Raw genomic sequence first — 21,120 nt, 5'->3', positions numbered from 1 at the left:
TGAACAATTTATCCCTTCATGTAGATCCAAATAAAATGTACTTAAGTAAACATCCTAATTAATTGCCCATACACAATATGTGTTGCTCAGGTGTTTTATTTTGTTTTGTGGTACTAAGAATAAAACCCAGGGTTCTGAGCAGGCTAGTCCAGCTCTCTATCACTTGAGCCACACCCCCATCCTTTTATATGCATTTTGTGTTTGGTTTTGAGATAGGGTCTCCCTAACTTTGCCTGTTCTGGCCTCCAACAAGAAATCCTCACGCCTCTGCCTCCTGAGTAAGACACTAGATCTTTTTGCTTTTGTAGTAGTGATCTGCAGAATATAATACATTTTCTTCACATAGTGGATGAGATTTTGGTTATCCTGTACCATTATTTGTTACATATTGACATATCCCAATTACATGAGAAGTAAATCATAAATGATGTGTTACTAAAAAATGGTTTAACTTCTAAAGTGAGTGAAGAAGCTTTTTCTGTTTATTTAAAATAACAAGCAGTGTAGATTCAAGATTATATCCGTGATAATGTCATTCGCACTGTCTTTTTTCTTTTTGTGGGAACTGGGGTTTGAACTCAGGGCTTTGTACTTGCAAAGCAGGTACTCTGCTGCTTGAGCCAACCTCTTGTCCATTTTTTGCTCTGGTTATTTTGAAGATGGGATCTCACGAACTATTTGCCCTGGCTGGGCTTGAATCACAATCCTCATGATCTCAGCCATGTAAGTAGCTAGGATTACAGGCATTAGTCACTGGCAACAGGCTTCAGTTGCCTTCTTAAGTGAAAAGTTGATGAGATTATAGCCAGCCTGCTGGGATTGTGACTGGTAGTGGATCATGCTTGTGAACTCCGTTTGCCTTGTATGTGAAGGTGGAAGTGAAGTTGAAAATCTCTGAAGCAATTAATGTAGCATTTATAAAAATAGCTAAGCTCAATGCACACTAATGACTTCATTGTTTTTTATTGTTCTAACTAGACTTCACATACAAATGGCAGCTAAAATAAAACCCAGCATTTTCCAAAGAATGAACAAAATCTAGTACATTGCAAAATAAAATGTAGCATCTTTCCCAGGTTTTGCATAAATGTATACATAATTTGCAAAGGAGAAAAATTCTAAGAGTTTTTTAAAAAAATACTTTTATTATCTGTTGTACTAGGGGTACATTGTAACATTTACAAAAGTACTTACAATATATCTTAGCTAAATTCACCCCCTCCACCCTTCTCAACAGGTCTCATGTTTTCCATTTTCATAGATGAGTACGTAATATTTCCACGATATTCACCCTCTTTTACCCTTTCCTTATATCCTCCCCCCTCCCATCAACCCTCAGACAGGACATGTTTTACCTACCTGTGCATTTTTGTTTTAAAAAGACATGTTTGTTTAAGATAGCTGTACAGGCAGTTTCAATTATCACATTTCCTTGTATATACATATTATATCCCAAATTGGTTCATCCCCCTCCATTTTCTCCCTTCTACCTTACTTTCCTTTTTATGGTGATTTCAACAGGTTTCAATTTTCTGTATTCATTCTGTTATAGAAAGTACATCAAAGAAGGAAATAAAGAAGGCCAAAGCCTTCAGCTTTCATCAAATTTTCAATACTAATTGCTTCCACAAGAGTGAACCATGTCCAAAATAAATTATATAGAATAATCTTAGAATTGAAATAGTCTACACAGTGGCTAAAAACAACTTCATGTTAATAGTACATAATGTTTGCTACTATTTATTGACTCTTAAGTATGTGTCAGTTTATCTACTATTATATATGTATAATATATGTGTACATAAACTATACTATATATGTATGTACATACATATATGTATTTGTGTATAGTCTATAGCTTATGGAAAATTTTAAAAGTACATATTGCCATTATTTTCATCTTATGGATGAATCAGCTGGGACTTACAGAGGTTGAGCTAACTAACTGATCTAAGCCCTAGACTTAAGTCATGAAACCAGATTTGTCTGATTTCCTTGCTCATGTCCTCCTCATTAAGTTACTCTTTCCTTTAGCCAAATATTACCTATATTTGGAAAAATGGACACACTCTTTTTATTTTACAGGAAAAAATATACAACACAGCAAATAAGTGGTTTGCACAAAGTCATAAAATTAGAAATAAAAATTGGTATGTCATCATTTTATTCCTTAGTGGATGTTCAGAACTCAGTGCAGTATATAGAATAGAGCAGAAGTCACCTTTCTCTGAATTTTTGCAATGTCTAGTAACTGCTATGGCATATCATATATTATGTTAAAATGTGTGTGTTCTTGTAGAAGGACTCTATTATATACATATAATTGTGGGAAATACTATCTATATATATATGTGTATATATATATCACAATATTTTGTACTTAGTTAGGCTGTAATATGTAATTGAGTGATTGACTAAGTGATCCCATACAGTATGTTCCTCAGTACAGGCTGTAGAAGCTGTAGGAAGAAGGTTGTAAAAACTGCTGCTCTAGGAGGCAGCCACCTTCACCTGCCACATGTTTTAGAGAGTTCTCCGATGTTGTTTTCCATATTGAATTACTCATAAGGATGTTAGTGGAAAACTATTTTCATTGCTAGCAAAGTTTTTCTTTGATTGGATGTTTTAGAAACACCAATGTAGTATTAAGTGTTTAAAACAAGTTTTCTAGATTTGATTGGTTCAACCAGTGCTAGTGACTTCACTAGATTGAGAGTTGAAATGTAAATTAGAATATGCTAATTCTGGCTCTGATTATCCCACTTGATAAGGATAATCTAAATACTAAATGTTAAAAAACCATAAAGTGATATAAAATGAGGATAAGGATAATAATTGATGATGTGTTATTACATAATGTGTTATCAGTGGTTATTTTTACACTTTTAGTCCCTCTACAATGTGCCATGTACATGTTATAGTCTCCACAGGTGGTTTCTAATCTTTTTCACTAATCCTAGCATTTAATTCATAAAAGCTGCTTCTTTTTAAACTAAAAAGAGACATTTTCTGAATCCAGTATACCTAGAAGTCATTATCTAAAAAGGACTCAGAGATCTGAGTCACAGCATGCATGTCACAGAATTGTGCCATCTATGTTCAAAAGTAGATCAGTACAAATTTAAAATTACAGACCTATAAAATATAAAAATAAAAAAAGTAAATGCTTTTGAAAAACCTATAAAATATAAAAGGTCCTTGGATAAAGTGGCTTATAACAGAGTTGGGAAAAGAAAGCATTTTTTTTTATTGTTTTATTATTCATATGTGCATACAAGGCTTGGGTCATTTCTCCCTCCTGCCCCCATCCCCTCCCTTACCACCCACTCTGCCCCCTCCCTCTCCCCCCACCCCCTCAATACCCAGCAGAAACTATTTTGCCCTTATTTCTAATTTTGTTGAAGAGAGAGTATAAGCAATAATAGGAAGGAACAAGGGTTTTTGCTGGTTGAGATAAGGATAGCTATACAGGGAGTTGACTCACATTGATTTCCTGTGCATGTGTGTTACCTTCTAGGTTAATTCTTTTTGATCTAACCTTTTCTCCAGTTCCTGGTCTGCTTCTCCTATTGGCCTCAGTTGCTTTTAAGGTATCTGCTTTAGTTTCTCTGCGTTAAGGGCAACAAATGCTAGCTAATTTTTTAGGTGTCTTACCTATCCTCACTCCTCCCTTGTGTGCTCTCGCTTTTATCATGTGCTCAAAGTCCAATCCCCTTGTTGTGTTTGCCCTTGATCTAATGTCCATGTATGAGGGAGAACATAGATTTTTGGTCTTTTGGGCCAGGCTAACCTCACTCAGAATGATGCTCTCCAATTCCATCCATTTTGTTCTTCTTCATGACTGCATAAAATTCCATTGTATATAGATACCACATTTTCTTAATCCATTTGTCAGTGGTGGGGCATCTTGGCAGTTTCCATAACTTGGCTATTGTGAATAGTGCTGCAATAAACATGGGTGTGCAGGTGCCTCTGGAGTAACCTGTGTCACAGTCTATTGGGTATATCCCCAAGAGTGGTATTGCTGGATCAAATGGTGGATCAATGTTTAGCTTTTTAAGTGGCCTCCAAATTTTTTTCCAGAGTGGTTGTACTAGTTTACATTCCCACCAACAGTGTAAGAGGATTCCTTTTTCACTGCATCTTTGCCAACACCTGTTGGTGGTGGTGTTGCTAATGATGGCTATTCTAACAGGGGTGAGGTGGAATCTTAGTGTGGTTTTAATTTGCATTTCAAAAGAAAGCATTTTTATGCAAATATATAGCCAAAGATTTAGACTTGACCATCACATTGATACATTCATTCATTCCTCATTTGCCTAACAAACATTTATTGATGATTTGATATAACCACGACCTGTGTTGCAGACTGAGTCTCCAGAGATAAAGCAGATAGAGGCTTACCCCCTCAGTTGCTAATTATCAAGGAAGAAGAAAAAAAAAATCTACAAGCTACAACAAACCCAGAGCTATTTGATAAGTGTTACAAAGTACTGTGGGAACACGATGGAGATAATGACTAACTGTCTATGGGCTTTGGGAAGGCTGTAAGAAAGAATAACACTTGAGCTTGATACAACACAATGTGTAGGAGTGTACCAGATTTTTTTTAAATGGGAAAAGGGCATCCCCAGATAGAAAAGAGAACATGTTCACACCATTGAAGATGTAATAGAACATAGCATACTGGAGACAATGTGAAAATTAGAACAAGTCTTTTGAAAAGTACTTTGGCAGATTGTTTCAAGATCTATAAAAACATATACATCTTTAGCCCAGTAATCCCACATACAAGAATTTGTGTTATGAAAAATGCAAGAAAAAAAGTATTATTTATACTGGCAGAACTACAAAACAAAAGCGAATTTATTATCTAAAATTTACAATATAGTTTTATAATTTACAACATGTCATTTTGACTGATTAATTCTATTGCTGTTAGAATAATAATGATTATTTTAAATCGAGATGAAAAATGTACATCTTAAGTTCAGAAGGCCAAAGGCTGCATGTTTTCTCTCACATGTGGAATATCAAACTAATACAACTACAGCGATATTATGAAAAACAGGTCACAGTAAGGGGAGGTTACATAAGAGGGGAAGGGTAAAAAAAGGAATTTAAGAAGGTGAATAGGTTTGATGAACTCTTTATACAAGAATGAATATAGAATTTTTAGACCTGTTGAAACCACCATAAGGTAGAAACAAGAAAAATAGAAGAGATGAACCAATTCAGGTTATACTACTTATATACATGGAAATGTATATAAGGACATTGTGTAGCTATCTTAAACAAAAACATCATTTTTTTTTTCTTTTACAAAATTAGAGAACAGTTGGGAAGGGAAGAACAGATCCTGCCTGGAAGGGAGTGGTACAAGTGGGAGGGTGAATATGGTGCAAATACTGTGTATACATGTATGTAAATGGAAAAATGATATCTGTTGAAACTGTTCTATAATGGGGGCAGGAATAAAGGAGAATGGTGGAGGGGGTGAGTTCAAGTATGATATATTTGATATACACTAAAAACTTTTGTAAATGTCACAATGTACCCTCACCCAGCACAACAATTAAAAAAGAGAAAGAGAGAAAGAGGGAGAGAGAGAGAGAGAGAGAGAGAGAGAGAGAGAGAGAGAGAGAGAGAGAGAGAGAGAGAGAGAGAGATGGGTGTAAGGAGGAAAGGAGGGAGGGAGGAAGAAAAAAAGATAAAGATGGATGTGCCATCATACTAAATTATAGCAGAGTTAAACTTCATTATTACAACTATTTGAAAGTGGATATACAGATAAAATGAAGAAGAATTCAAAATCAAAATAACAATAGCATCAACAACAGTCACGTAATGTTTTGACAAGGTGATGAGATTGTGATTTTTTAAAAATGTATTTCCTTTGCTATAATCCTATCATTCATTAACTCAGCTAGTCTTACTGAGTCTGCATGAACAAATGCATCTGTACTGCAAGAAGTATTTCTAAATCCTCTATCTAAAAAGTTAAAGTCACGTATCATTTACAAAATAAATTCTTGATTTTTTTAAACAAAGCACTTTATGCCTCCATTTTTAATGGTAAGAAAATTAAATCTACCCTCTATTATTTTTTTCCCAATGTGGTTCAGGGCACATATTTCCTATCTACCCAAGTGGAAAGCAATGTACAGTGATCGAATTTAAAGATCCAGCATATCCAAGGATGGCTTTACAGAGGGTGGGATTTGGGTGGAAGAGGAGAATTCACGCAAGAGAATGTATCAAAGGCAGGTCCTCAGAAAACCACATCAGAATCACCTGAACTGCACATTAATCATGCAGTTTTTTATTCTCATCTCTAGAAATTATATCAGTAGATCAAAGTGAGGTTAAATAAAAACCTCACATTCTTAATAAGCACCCTAATTCTAAGGCATTGTCAATTTGGAAAACCATTGCTGCAAAATATTGGAATAAACAGATCTGCTTGCTAAAATCTTCTCATGGAGCATTCCATTTATTTGGGTACGCATTAGAAGACGACTTCTGTTTCCTGATTTCATGTGTGCTGTATTCTGTCCAAATACACCTGTGTTTCTAGCTCAGGCTTCATAGTTTTGTTAACAGACAACAATCACTAATGATATATAAGAAATTCATGTTCTTTATATACATATGCTTGTGTTTATGCATAGGGTTGTGAAGTCTTCTGTGGTTTCTGTGTAGGTGCCTTTGCTAAGACATTCTTACTGCTCAAAATATCATTGTGTGGTGTACTTTCAAGGGTGTGGGGAGGCCAGGAGGAAGAGATTCACACACTTGATTATGTCTGAAAAGTTGCACTCACTGACAACTAGAAATTTATGATTTATTAATGTGCCTGAGCTAAATATAAGGGTCTGTGTTGTTGTTTTTTCCTTTTGTGCTTTTCTTTCTTCTCTCCCTTCTTTTTTTCTGTCCTTCCTCCTAACAGACTTAGCTTTCAATTATGGTGGTTTTGATTAATGCTTTTCATCAATCAGTCACCAAAAGTATTTGATCACTGGCTCCTGTTTGGTAAAAGGCATTATCCTACTCACAGTATCCTGAAAGAATCAGGTCCTTATTAACCTTGACTTTTGGGTCTTGAGGTTGGATCAAAGTGAACAATTAGTCATCCATCTGTCAAAATAAGAGAAACATGTACTATGCCAAATGGCTCAAAAATGTAAAAAATGAGTTAAGGTCAAGCAGTAAGAATCCTGAAGAGATTAATCTGAAAACACATGCTTAGCACAATTACTCTATGACTTTCAACTCTCCAACCTAGAAACCAGATAGAAGAACAAGGACAGGTGGATTTCTGTACAGAGCACTCTGTTTCATCTCCCTGAAACATTTTTTGCATGTGAAATGTGCAAGGCTATTTGATAAATTTTAGGTAATAAATCCACTTCTATTTGTTATTTCTGACATCATAAATAACACCTTTTCTTTTGTGTTTTTCATAACATAAATCTTTCTGGATGGATTTACTGTCAAACAATTAAGGAAGCACTGATCTGATTTCAGTGGTACTGATCTTATAAAGGAATGCTTACCTCTCCCTAGAGGTATAGGAAGCCTCCTAAGAAAATGTCTCAGTACAAATGAATTCCTAGAATATGCAAATTTCCCCTACCTAGATATTGCATAGTCATGGTTTCTCATTGTAGCAGTGATGTTGGGACCAATTCAGCTATGCATATATACGTGTGTATGTGTATGAAAGGGTCGTCCCCATTTGAAATGCTATGTGCACATTTCTTCTTCCTTACCCAAAGTATTTTCAACTATGTCCAGGTGTGGTGGCTCAGGCCTGTAATCCTAACTACTCAGAAGTGAAAATCAGGAGGATGGTGGTTTAAGACCAGCACAGGCAAAACATTAGCAAGACCCAGTCTTCATCAATAAGCCATGCATGGTGTAGTGTGCTTATAATCTCAACTATGTAGGAGATAGAAGGATTGTGTCCAGCTGACCCAAGTAAAAATGTCAGACCCTACCTGAAAAATAACTTAACCAAAAAAAGGGTGGCAGTGTGGCTGAAGTGGTTCAGTGCCTGCTTAGCAAGTGGGAGATCCTGAATTCAGATTCCAGTACCACCAAAAGGTATATATTTTTTCAACTAAATTATACTTTACAAAATACAGCTTGTGAAACTATCCCTTAATGGATGGCTGTACATCACTTGCATTTTTATTCTGCTATGAAGTTGCTCTCTGTTCCAGTTTCTCTCTTAGTGAACAGTTCTGCTTGCATATTTTTTTATCTTTTTTTTTTTTTTTAAGTTTTAGCAAGGATTTGTTTTAGTGTAACAGGATAAAGTAGGGAAAAAGAGTGGGTGATGAGAGAAACATTTTTTTGTTCCACACACAGGAAATGAAATAAAGACAACATTTTTTTTTTATTTTGAAAACCTTCTCACATTCAGTCATTAGAAATTCTGTTGATCTGTTGATACGGCTTTTCCTGAAAAAGATTCTGAACTTGAAGCTCTCACATGGTCCGGAAGAACTTAACGTAAGATGGCATGTTTATTCACAGTGCAGACACTTGGGATCCATCTAAGTCAGAGAGAGAATCATTCTCCAGGGAAGTCCCCGAAGTCCAGATATTTTTCTTGTTGGTTCTTAATAAACTTGAAGAACAGCCATTCTAGAGCACAAGAGGTAGTTTTGTCTTTGGGAGTTTTGTTTGTTTGTTTCAGTACTGGGGTTTGAAATAAGGGCCGACCTTTTGAGCCACTCTACCAGCCCTTTTCTGCGATGGGTTTTTTTGATATAGGGTCTTACAAACTATTTCTACAGGATAGCTTCAAATATTGATTCTCCTGATCTCTGGCTCCTGAGTAGCTAGGATTATAGGCGTGAACCACCACTGGTGCTGGGCGATGCAGTTTTGATTTGTAAAGAATATTTGATATGTAATCTGAAGACTTTCATTAGCTAGCTTCATGAATACATATTATTTAATCTAAGTTTCTATTTATTTTTAAAACTAGTATATTAATTTTCAGGGTCCAATGCTATTGAACGGACTATTAAGAGACCATTGTATTTTTGCTTTTTAAAAAGCATATGTATCTAGAGAAATAGCCAATGCAAAAAAGCAAACTCTATGGGCTGAAGGTGTGGCTCAAGTGGTAGAACGCTTGCCTAGCAAGAAGAAGACCCTGAGTTCAAACCCCAGTATCACCACCCAAACCAAAAAACATCAAAAAACAAAACAAACAAAAAACAGCAGAAAACAAAACAAACAAAAAACCAAAAAACAAACAAAAAAGCCCTCCAAAAGTCACTAGAGTATGGAGAAGGATAAACATGACAATGTGTGTTTTTACTCACTTAAGTATTAATTTCCTTCCTATCTCTAGGCTATACTCTCAGATGTTAAATTGCTTAATGGGAGTTTAGTGGTACTCCCTGGCCTCAAAGTACTGCTGCCATTGTGGGGATAGGGAATAGCAAAAAAATAATAAAAATGAAAACCAAGATAATTCATGATTTCCTACCAGTTGTATGTTTCTCTTCTCTTGGAAAACAAACATGTCCCAAAATATTTCCCTGTATTACATTCTCTCTTAACTGGAGACATCCTGACATATGTCTTTTCAAAATCATCCGTGCATCTTACTTCCCATTCATCATGATTGTGCTGCTAATACAGACAAGAATGCATTTAAAACATATTTTTTCAGCAGTCACTCAAACTCTTCTGAAAGGAAAATACTCAAAACTTCTTCTTTTGTATTGCGTAACCTGTAAATACTAATTGGGATAATTTGGAGGATCATATTCTCCCAGGTAAGGAAGGCTTTCAGTGCCTTACTCCATCATCAGTTGCACATGGAGAGAGAGGCTTTGGAGCCTTTTGCTAACACCAAAACACTTACATAACACCAGCTTTCCCCTTTCTTCTAAATATTGCTTTAGTTGATAATTATTGTGATTTTTTTTCTCATTGGGAGTTCTGGAGTTTGAACTCAGGGCCTCCCTCTTGCTAAGCAGGGAGTCTACCACTTGAGCCATGCCTCCAGATTTTTTCCTTTAGTTATTTTTCACATTTTTTTTGCCTAGGGCCAGCTTGAGACAGAAATGTTTCTGATCTCCACCTCCTAGAATTATAGACATAAGTCATTGCACTCTGCTAATTATGATTTTTTAAAGCATCTTGAAAATATTATACTCACCCATTGAGAAGGATGGTAAAGAATGCCATTGACATGTAATTTATTCCAAATTATCATCATCTCTACAATGAAGGGAGTTGGACAACTTGAGCTATAAGAACTCTTGAAGTTATAAAAAGTCTGTACTCAGAGTATGTGATAATACTCATAGATCTCTGATCTCTGGCTATTTTTTTATGACCATGATCTCTCTTTCCTTTTATACATCTCTCTGTCTCTCTCTGTCCCCCTCCTAAAATACCTGCAATATTCCCTTGTCAACAGAGAACTAATTAAGCTCTGTCCCTAAGCCCTACTGTACTGATCTTGAACACCACACAGATTATGATTTAAAAAAAAAAAAAAGACTCACTGGGACCCTGAGGACAGGAACTGCAGAGAGTGTCTGGAGGAAGATGGTGGCAATTTGCCCCTCTGTAAGCTGTGATGTAGGATGGTCCAAAAATAGGATTTGTTTTTTGTTTGCAAGCTTTCCTTTGTGGATCAAGTAGCCTACGACCATAAGTAGCTTAAAAATTATGTTTTGAGGATACAAATACATTGCCTTCATACTCTCTCTTAACTAGTGCTTCTAAAAATTCTACCCTATCTGGCCACATCTTTATGAATGTGAATATCACAGGGAGGAATTGGGAGCTTAAGTCTTCCATCGTGTCAATCTCAATGAGATCTTTGAAGAACGGGTTCCCTGACCTACCAGCAGCTTGTGAGCAAATCCCCACTAACCTCTTCTCTGGCACATTTTTGCCATTGGTTTCCAAGTCACCATACTCAGGGTTGCCATCCTCATCCTTATTTGTGACTTCTCCTTCATAACTTAGTAACTTTGGAGTTACCTAGGGTTTTGACTTTAGTCTAAAGTTTCTTCTCCATCTGGACTTTTTTTTTTTGCCACTTGATAACACACAATTCACAATACAGAATACTTTTTTTTTAAAGTCTTTTTGTAAATAAAATAAAAAAGCTAGTGTTTAGAACATGGTTTTTCCATTTCAGTAGGACTGATATGGGGCCAAGTGAGATATGGGGCCACAATAGAGATTGTGGGAACTGTCCTGTGTTTTGTAGAATGACTAGCAGAGTGTCCCTGGCTTCTACTCACTAGATGCTGGTGAACTCCCAGATGGGACAGCAAGAAACATCTATAGACATTGCCAAATGTCTCATGGGGAAGGGGAGCAGAATGACCACACTAAATGTCTGATTCAGAGTAATTTGTGTAAAACAAAAAATTGTTGCTATTAGCCCTTGACTTCATTCAGCCAGTTGAATTTGTTTTAGGTTTGTATCGCTTAAAGTCAAAGGAATCTGAACAGCAATTGGGAGTCAATATTACAATCTATAAGCCATGCTCTGGGCTTAGGATGAAGTAAGCTAGTTTCAGGTGGAGAACAGAAGAAAACTGATTTGTTTTTGTCTTTATCTCTACATCATTAATGGTTTTTTAAAAACACTTTTTTTTCCTTTGAAAATATATAAGGCTGTATTGAGATATAGTCTTAAGCAATATCTCAATAAATTGAGATTTGAGATTCTAGTTTGGCTCTGCTTCTTCTTGCTAATTGCATCCAGAAAACTAAGACAGGAAGAGTTAACTTGCCGAAATCTCGGTAAATAGGTAATCATTTACTTCTCAGTCTTTGACATTCCTACTTATAAGAGTTAGAAATAATTTGGGTGAATTGTCCCTATAAATTGTAACGCTCTTAATAGGTGTAAGGTTTTATGATTATTTTCCTTCAGAGGTGAAAGAACTGAAGTTAAAATTGAATGTGGAAGTTTTCACCTAAGACTTCCAGACCTGTATCTAGCAGTTCTTTTCTTGCCCACATCAACCTTTTTTCTTTGCATGAAAAAAAACGCAATCTGTCTCTTCTTTTCCGCTCAACATTTTCACTCAGAATAACTATCAGTCATGTTCTTGTAAATCTAAATGAGCTTTTAGTTACATTATTTTACTTAGTTAATTACTTTTAAATTAGAATACAATGTATATGCTTCATGAAAAAAATGTTCAAAATGGTATCTGGCAATGGTATCTATGCCTCCATTCTCCTTTTGAACTTGGCCTGTCCAAAATTTAATCACGATCATATTTTATGCCCTTATGGAAATTTCCTCTGTATTTGCAACATTTATTTGTGTGCATATCTATGTGTGAATTTTTGTTTAAATAACAACATATCTTAGAAATCTCTTCATATAAGCACATATAAATTTACCACATAATATATTTACAGCTGCAGAGTATTTTGACTATAAGGCTGTACCATAATTAATCTGATCAATTCATCACTAATGACTCTTTAAGCAGTTTATAGGTTTTGGCTATTACAGGGCTGCAATGAATAAGTTCAATTTTGCTGTGTCATTTTGTTATTATTTTCTTTTTATGAGAAGTCCTTATCTTTTCTTTTAAAAGAATAAAGTTAGATTGTTAAGGACTACGTTATTGTTGAATAAACAGGCCAAGGCAGTAGTTTGGGCTTCAGACCACTTATATTTTAAAGAACCAGAAAATGTTTCATTATTTTCTGATTGTTAATGTTGAATAAAAGAAAGAGAAAAATTTTTTAAAAACTTAACATGGTCCAATCTTTCAGAAATATGTTTAAAATATAGTCAAAACAAAATAAGTTTTGAGATTTTAGAATTCTAAAGTTCAGTTCTAATTTACTATGGCATTCCTATTAGTATTTATTCTCAAAATCATTTTTTCTGAGTAGTGCTGTGTGACTCTAAAAGGTATTCAAATTAATCCTTGAAAATGCATGAATATCATTAAAACTGGGCAATGAAAAAGCAACTAAAAAGTGGCCAAGGTACTTTTATCTTACATAAATTTGATTTCATGGTCTCATAACTTATAACTTCCTTGTCTATATACACACTGTATACACAATCATCTCAGTTACCTTGTGGTGATGTGTGACATATCTGTGATTACCATATGATCAATGCAAGGGATGTATTTCCATGTGGCATTCCAGATGTGTTGCCCTTGCTTACCAAAGAAATATTCTAAATTTCATAGGAAAGGCAAAAAAACACATACATATTTCCATCACTGGATAACACATTTGTTCCACAGGATTTGGGAAGCAACATGCATCTTGCTTGTTTGTTTTTATTTTTAATGATTGATCAAATGGCATATTTGTTGGGACTTAAATAGTCTTTAAAGAGAAGCAGTTCTAATTGGCAAAAAAGCATAATGCCTTTCTTAATGTTGCATAAATTGCCTTTGCAAAATCATCCCATAAAATACTCATTATAAACGTGGCATTCAAAATAATGCCATTCATTGACTTGGAAATAAAATTATAATTACAATTATAAAGCTTTGAGGAGATTCCAGTAGGAAGGTTGTATGCTAATTGCACAGTTTAAGGCTTCTAATTTAATATAAGGCAAAAACGTCATAATCATCTGAAGAGAGGCATGTAAGAGCTTAAGGACTAGGATTTTTTTTTTTTAAAATAGTTTCTCTTCTACGTGCTGATCACATGGATTAAAAAGTAATATTAGAGAAAATTCCCTGTGCATGAAAATAGTTCTTTATTTTGAGTTCAGGGATTAAAAGGAAGTCTGTGCCCCATGCAATTCATGCCCAGGGAGCAAATTCAACAACTACTGCCTGACTTTTTGAGCGGGCGCGGACTGGGCTGTGTACCAACAGCCTCATCAACTGCAGACGGAACTGCAGCATCCCTCCCTGCAGTAGCGCGTCAGCCATTGGCTCCTCGGTGACACGTGACTGATAGAGCCTTTTCTGTGTCTTTTCTCGCCCATCTGTGTGCAGGGCACTGATAGGCCAGGCTGATGCGCAGGCAATTTATCATCTTGATCTCCCACTGAGTCAGGGAGCTCTCCTGTCACCAGTATTGATTTCAGAGGATGGACTAAATTTCCTAGGATTTCCATTAAGAATTAAGAAAAAAGCTCTAAGCACGCAGGGTAGCCAGACAGACATGGATATGAGATGGCACTGTGAAAACTCGCAGGTAGCTTCTTCTATCACAGCCGCTGCTGAGCACAGCTTAGATCTGCAGCATGCAGGGTTTAAGATACCAGAAGCTTAAAAATAATAAGAACGAAAATACGAACAAACTCATTTGGATAAACTAATTTTAAGATTTGCATTAAAGTATTTCTTCTTGGAGATTGCATGTCAAATTTATGCACGCTGTATATGAAATGTAGAAAGGTTGCTTTAAATTTTAAAATGTCCTTAAACCCTGAGCATGGTTGCTTCTAGTTTTGTCTGCTGCTTTTTCGTGAGCTTCAGAGGCTTTTCAGCATGCTTGTGGCAAAACGACCAAAACTTGTATGTGTGTGTGTGTGTGTGTGTGTGTGTGTGTGTGTGTATGTGTGTGTGTATGTGCGTATATATGTATTAACTTGGTTCAAGTAAAAGCATGAATAAAAGCTGCCTTAAATACTTGCCAGACTGCTTTCTTATTGTTAATTATTTGGTGAATATTTTTGCTTAAATATGTTTAGATTCTGACTATGCATGCTTTTGCGGCAGAGTGGGATTTTTGTTGAGAATTTGTAAAGGTGGATTGTCTGAATTAAATGCTTGTTTGATACAACAGAAAATGTATTCGTGACCAATGATTAAACTTGATTAACTACTGTAAACATTTCATGTTGATAGGATTTGAGTAGCAATTATTTACCCTAATTCTGCCTATTGAAAAAAAATGCATGTGTGGGATAATGAAAGTGTTTATATTTTTGCAATACTAATTTTATTTCAAACATAGCAAAATTTCAATCTTTAAAAATGCTCCCCAAACAAAAAAGTCAAATACATTTTTCAAAAATTTTTGTCCTAGGAGAGGATTCTAAAAACCGTTGTCTGTGTATAGGAGATTTTGTGCATGTTTCATGTGTGTGAATTCCTTGAGAAATTGTTTGATACTCTTCTAGAGCTAGTCCTTATTTTCATGAAGAGCAAAAATGTCTCGGCATTCAAATATTCCCTAAGCCCATGGGAATTAGAGCTAGCAGAAGTGAGAGTATGGACAGATGGGATTGGCATGCTTGGCAGGGAGTGGAGACAATAGGTGGTGGGGGGAGCAGATGGAAGACAGAAGGGACTGCATATTAGAAAAGGGCGGGGGCTGGGGGAGGAAGAGTGAGCTTCCTAGTGAAGGAAGCCTGGTCTCTCTTTTCAAGCGAACTTCTGATTGCATCTTCCGGTAATTATGAGACAGAATGTCATGTCTGTGGTGACAACTATTTTAAATTAAGTAGCCTCTACTTCATAGATGAGAGAAGAAATCCCATGGATAGAAACTGCTTTACCAGAATTTAAATGGTGCATTGCTTGTGTTTTGTTGTTTATAATCTTTTCTCTTTGCCATGTTCAGCAAAAGTAGGAGCAAAATTAAAATCAAGCTATTGTACTGTTTGAGTTGGTGGCATCTAAATATAAATTGGCAATTACTTCTAAACTCATTTACCAGACTTTGGGTAAAGCATCTATAGTGTTTAGTAAAATTTTCCTTAAGTGAGATTTCAGTTTTTAAAATATTGAGAGTCTGTAATAATGAGCCACTATTATTTACTTTTAGTTTTTAAATAGATGTTCATTTCTAGACTGATTGGATGCTTTATTTAAATATTTGTTGATTTTACCATTAAGCCTGAGAGTTTGATGAATGCCCAGTTTAAATTCTAAAATGAAAAAAAGCTCTTAACATCTTCTCTCAAGCCTTCTGTCACCCTCAGCTCCCAGAGTCCTGGGCACAGCTTTTGTCCAGAAAATTCATAGAACTGCAAAAGGATAAAAATCTATTTACTTCTAAATTCTCTGATTATAATGATCCTTACAAAATTCTACTTTAACCCAGTCTAAATTTCTAATTCTAAGTACAAATGAATTTGATCAAAATTATGCTACCAAAATGCACCAATAAAACACAAATTAAAAACGTTTAAGTGCTTTTTGTCCATGTCACTCACAGCTCACTGGTTAATCATTTGGTTGGTAGACCTTACCCATGGAGAGACTTTCCAGTTTTCAAAGAAAGTTTTGCCTTGTTGCATGTCTCTTTAGACTTATCTTTTGAACATTGGGCTGGCAAGGAATTATCCCTTAGACGAAATGATGAAAATCTTTACCTTTGGTACCTTGAGGTAAATTAAGGTTCTATATACTATTTTTTCCCACAGCTGAAGAACAAAGGCAATTTCACTTTCTGCATCCCTTTTCCTCCTGACCCTTAGAAATTAATGGGATCCTTAGAAACTTATTGCCAATCCTTGGAAATTAATGGGAAGAGTCCACTAAGCAGTGAAATTTTCCTTACTTGACTAATTCCCTTTAACATATCAGGAAAGAAATGAGTCTTCAAACAGAACTTGGGACAGATATTTATATATTGGAGGGTTGACTGCTGTTCATTAAGCAAAATGATGAATATTGTCATTGAGTATATAATCAAGGTTGCCTAATAGTCTTAGAGCTACATTCTCCTTATTGGTAAAGAGGAGAGAACCTAGAGAAGATCTGAAGTGGTATTCAATATCTGGTCACAATAGTATTTGGGCCTCTCACCAAGCAATTTTCTCAGCATGACCTTAAGCAGGGAAACTCTTATATATTTACAAAATAATTAGTGGTGCAGCATTACACATTAAAGATGTTTTCAGTAATTATGATGAAATGTTACTGTCTCTATGGCTTCCATATGCTCCTTTAATTTATGAAATGTGTTCATCCCACAGCATCTGGGTGCATTTATAAACTATGAGTGCAGTCAATTAGCTATATGCTAGATACTGTAGGCAGAATGATAATTGATGGGAAAAGCACTCTTAGATTTTAGTTTTCAAATGAGAAAAAAAAGCATGTAACCAAGAACTTCAGGTCTTTGTCTATGTATATTGTTTAAATATTTCAAGAAATAAGTTTATACTCTGTTCATTTGGTAAATGACTCATTTGAAACAAGATTTTAAGATCTCAATTCTACATTATGAGCACTAACAAAATCCATAATCGAACAGGGTTATCAAATATTTGATTTTACATAGACCAAGTTGTACCTTGTAGTATTTGGTCTTCTCTTTTGCTCTCCATTCCCCTCCCCAAGTGTGTTAGTCCTCTACTGCTTTACCTGTGGTTTAGGGTCTCAAATTCCTATAATTAGAAAAGATGGCATATCATTTGCACTATAACTCAAACTTATTAAATATAAACAATATTCTATGTATTAAATCAGCATATCAACTTGGTGAATATTGACACCAAGTTCTGCCTTACGTATTATTGAATATATTTGTCCTTTGAATTTCTTTGATTTCTAACAAGGTTACTAGTATTGGCCTACAAAGATTTATTTCAGTTTCTGCTATCTCATTTACATATACTTGACAGTTGATATTTGCATCTTCTGAAGGCCTTCCTCCTTCCCTAGTCACTCTGGCATACAGAATTGATCTAAGCACAATATTTTTGTGTAGACAGGCAATTTCCAGAAGACAGAATAATTGGAAATGGTCAGAGTTATAAATCCACGGGTACCACTACAGTGTCTTAAGATATTCAAAGCAGAATGAATCCAAACTAGATAGCAGCTACGAATAAGTAAGAATATAGATGTTTTTTATTTTTATATCATAAATTTTGTGTGATTATCAGTACATTTCTATTTGCTCCTCAAATTTTCAGCATCTTTTGGATTTGTTTAATTAAACATTAATAATTATCTTAGAAATGTTTCTCAAAAATCAGTGATTTTTTGTTCCAGTGTTCTGCATTCCATATATTTTTGCTATGCATATGAAGCCACATCATTTCCTTGATAACAAAAAAGGCTCCACTACATTTCATACTATTTTCCCACAATTTGTTTCCTACAACAACCATAATATAATGCCTTTTTTAAAAAACAAATAGTCCATTTTTTCAAGTATTGCTTAGTTTGAAAAACAAGAGCTACATATAGTGACAGGAATGACTTGAACATTATTTTAAAGGAGTAAAATAATTCAGTTCCCCAAAGAAGTCAGCCCTGAAGTCCATTTTCCTAAGTTTTGTTTCTACTGCTTTTTAATTAAAACACAAGGGTTTTTTTTGTTTGTTTTAAAGTCTATTTCATGTTTTTGACCAAAAATATGATCATTTAATTTTATAGTCTAGATTTACTAGTAAATTCATGGAAAAAGTGAGGGTTAACATAATGGGGAAATGCCTTTGCCTGCCTGACTTCTTCACAGTCATTCAAATTGAAAACTCTGCTAGAGTATTGTCAAAGGCAAAATGCCAAGGCTGGAGATATAGGTCACTGGGAGAGGGCTTGCCTAGCATGTGTGAGGTCTTGAGTTTGATTCCCAGCACTGAAAAGGAAAAAAAAATGCTTTCCGCATCACTCATTAGTGAACTTAACTTTCCTGGAATGAAAAAATTGTTTATATACAAAAGTGTAGTTTGCAAATATAAGTTAGAAAGTATATATAATGAAGAGTGCATTATCAAAAGTAAAGCTACATTTATGACTTCAACACACTGCTATCTTACCAGATGCCATTAGCTCATTACTATAATCCTAGCTAATTAGAAGGCTGAGATCAAGGGGGATCACAGTTCAAGACCAGCTGGTACAAATAGTTCATGAGACCCCCCCATCTCCAAATGACTGCACAAAATGGATTGGAGGTTTGGCTCAAGTGGTAGAGTGCCTGCTTTGCAAGCACGAAGCCCTAAACTCAAGCCCCAATCCCACAAAACAAAAACAAAAACCCTACTATTTTATTGCCAGGTCAAGAAATTTATGAAGAATGTTTTTTTCAAAGCTACTTATTTTGGAGTTGCATAGGTATAGTCTCAGAAGTCAACTCTCAACTACCTATGTATTAACTATCAACATAATGGATTTCCTTACACAAGTAGATGGACTTTCTAGAACACTTTCCCTCCAATGGCTTAACAATCATTGTTATCAGTTGCATACCATAACTTTTCTTCCATTAGCACAGCTAGATTTGAGTGGGTTACCTGTTACATTTGTGCAGACTACAGTGCAATATCTTCAAAAAGCAATGTGTATGAAATGTGTGTCTGTATAAAGCATTGCGAAATAAATACCTGCTAAATAACAGATTCAACAGATGCATACAAGAAACAAGAAATTTGACAGGGAGTAACTACTCTTGAGTTTGCCAAGATTTTTCTTTCCCTTCAAGAAGTATAGCCACTCTTTCCAGAATATTGATAATTACAATACATAAGCAAATTCTAAGCACCTATCTCAGTATTTTCTTTTTTTTTTTTTGTACATCTGTTGAAATAGCTATTGGTTGATGAATCTATACTAGAACTCTGCTGTGTCATAACTCACTCAAAGGAAAATAAGGCACTTGCTGCCTCAAAGGTTCAGCTGAGTAGTTAGGACAAACACTCATAAAACTAGAACGTTGAAGCTTGTCTATTTTGCCCTGTAGCAGATTTGCTGGTCATCAGCAGTGCTTCATGCATAAAAAAAGAAACTTTATTGTGAGTTAAGGTGAGACATTAACAGTATTCTGTTAAATGTTCCCTGTTTTGGTTTGAGAAGCCCTGTTATCTGGTCATAAAATGTAAAGGTATTGTGAAATCAGATCAAGTTACACGGGCTACACATCCCTTAGAATCAGTACCAGCCTCTAAAGTGGTATTAAGGCTTTAAGGTTGTTTGAATATCAAGGTTCCAAATAGCTTGTCTCAAAATCAAGCAAAGTTTTTTTGTTGTTGTTTCTTTTTTTCCTATTCTACACGTTTATAAGAAAATACATTAATATCTTAAAGATCTGTTTTCATGTTTTCTGAGTAATAGTGATGCAAAATATGTGCAACCTTTTTATTTAAAAAATCATCTGAATATTTATTCTTATTCTTCTCATTTAAAAAAATTGGCATATATTAAATTGTACATAGTAAGGGGTTTCATCATGACATTTCCATACATTCATATAATATATTTTGATCATTTTTACCCCCTCTATTACTCTTTCTTATTCTCATTTTTATTATAATTCTCTTTATTCTTTATTGCTTACTTAACAAACAAGAAGTTGGTTTCTTTTTATTGATGATATGGTTTAAAATTTTGAGAAATTTTTTCCTATAGTAAATTAGACACTTTGGTGTAAATATAACTATCTCAGGACAAGAGGGTATAACTGAATGTTTGTAAGTTAGTACAGCAAGTTTTCTACTTCCTTCTCTATCTCTTGATTTGCTTTTCTTTTTGGAGATGGGAGAAAAAGTATGAGTTTATGTTTAGAAACTAAAGGTTTGACCTTGGAAGAAACAATTCTGAATAAGTGATGATTATATAAACAATCTATTCATTATTACAATGGTTAGCAATACTATTATTTCTTCAGTGGGTTTAATATTTAAAATACAATGAATAATTGTGGGATATTATATGAACCACCTATTAGAACTGACTAAAATATACCTAGGTATAAAACATCAAACTGAATAATTCTTGATTGGTTTCACAAGGCCTCAGGTCTAGAAATAAGTAAGCTTAGGTCATTGTTTAAAGGCATCCATGGCAACAAGAATTTCCTAGATTCCTGTTTTTCCATGTAGCCAGTAAGATTTCAATTGCAATCAATGGTGTCATTTTAAACAGAAGTCCACTGATGCAATAACAAAGCAAATCTTGACTTCAGCCCAACTCTTTCTACCTAACAATTCCCTAAATGATGCAGTAAGTCTTTGTGCTACTTAGGCAGAGATTAAGATATGAAGGATTAGAGGGATGAGCTGGAATAGAAAAGTATACATTTGGCTGATGTGAAACTTGAAAATGTAAGGGTATTTCCAAAATATGCCATTCAAACAAGGATAATACATGGTTTCGATACAGCAAAGGAGGAGGAACGTAGTTTGCTTTTTATGGTTGTGGTTATTGTATTTCTTTCTCTCCA

General features: G+C 34.9%; 1 protein-coding gene across 50 annotated transcripts in view; it reads left to right on the top strand.

Moving 5' to 3' along the window:
* Positions 1-21,120, top strand: part of Nrxn1 (neurexin 1) — a 1,065,367-nt gene that overhangs the window by 998,742 nt on the left and 45,505 nt on the right. Inside the window, exon 1 of one of the 50 annotated variants that reach the window (XM_020153753.2) lies at positions 13,974-14,190. The exons of 48 other annotated variants lie outside the window; for them this stretch is intronic. In XM_020153753.2, coding sequence (XP_020009342.1) covers positions 14,158-14,190 — 33 coding nt within the window. In that variant the 5' untranslated portion in view covers positions 13,974-14,157. Of the gene's footprint in view, positions 1-13,973; positions 14,191-21,120 lie in introns of those variants that run through there. One more of the 50 variants, XM_020153752.2, reaches the window with a different exon arrangement.

The sequence above is a fragment of the Castor canadensis genome, chromosome 12, assembly GCF_047511655.1.
Source record: "Castor canadensis chromosome 12, mCasCan1.hap1v2, whole genome shotgun sequence".
Classification (NCBI taxonomy): domain Eukaryota; kingdom Metazoa; phylum Chordata; class Mammalia; order Rodentia; family Castoridae; genus Castor; species Castor canadensis.
This window is presented reverse-complemented; position numbering and strand designations above follow the sequence as displayed.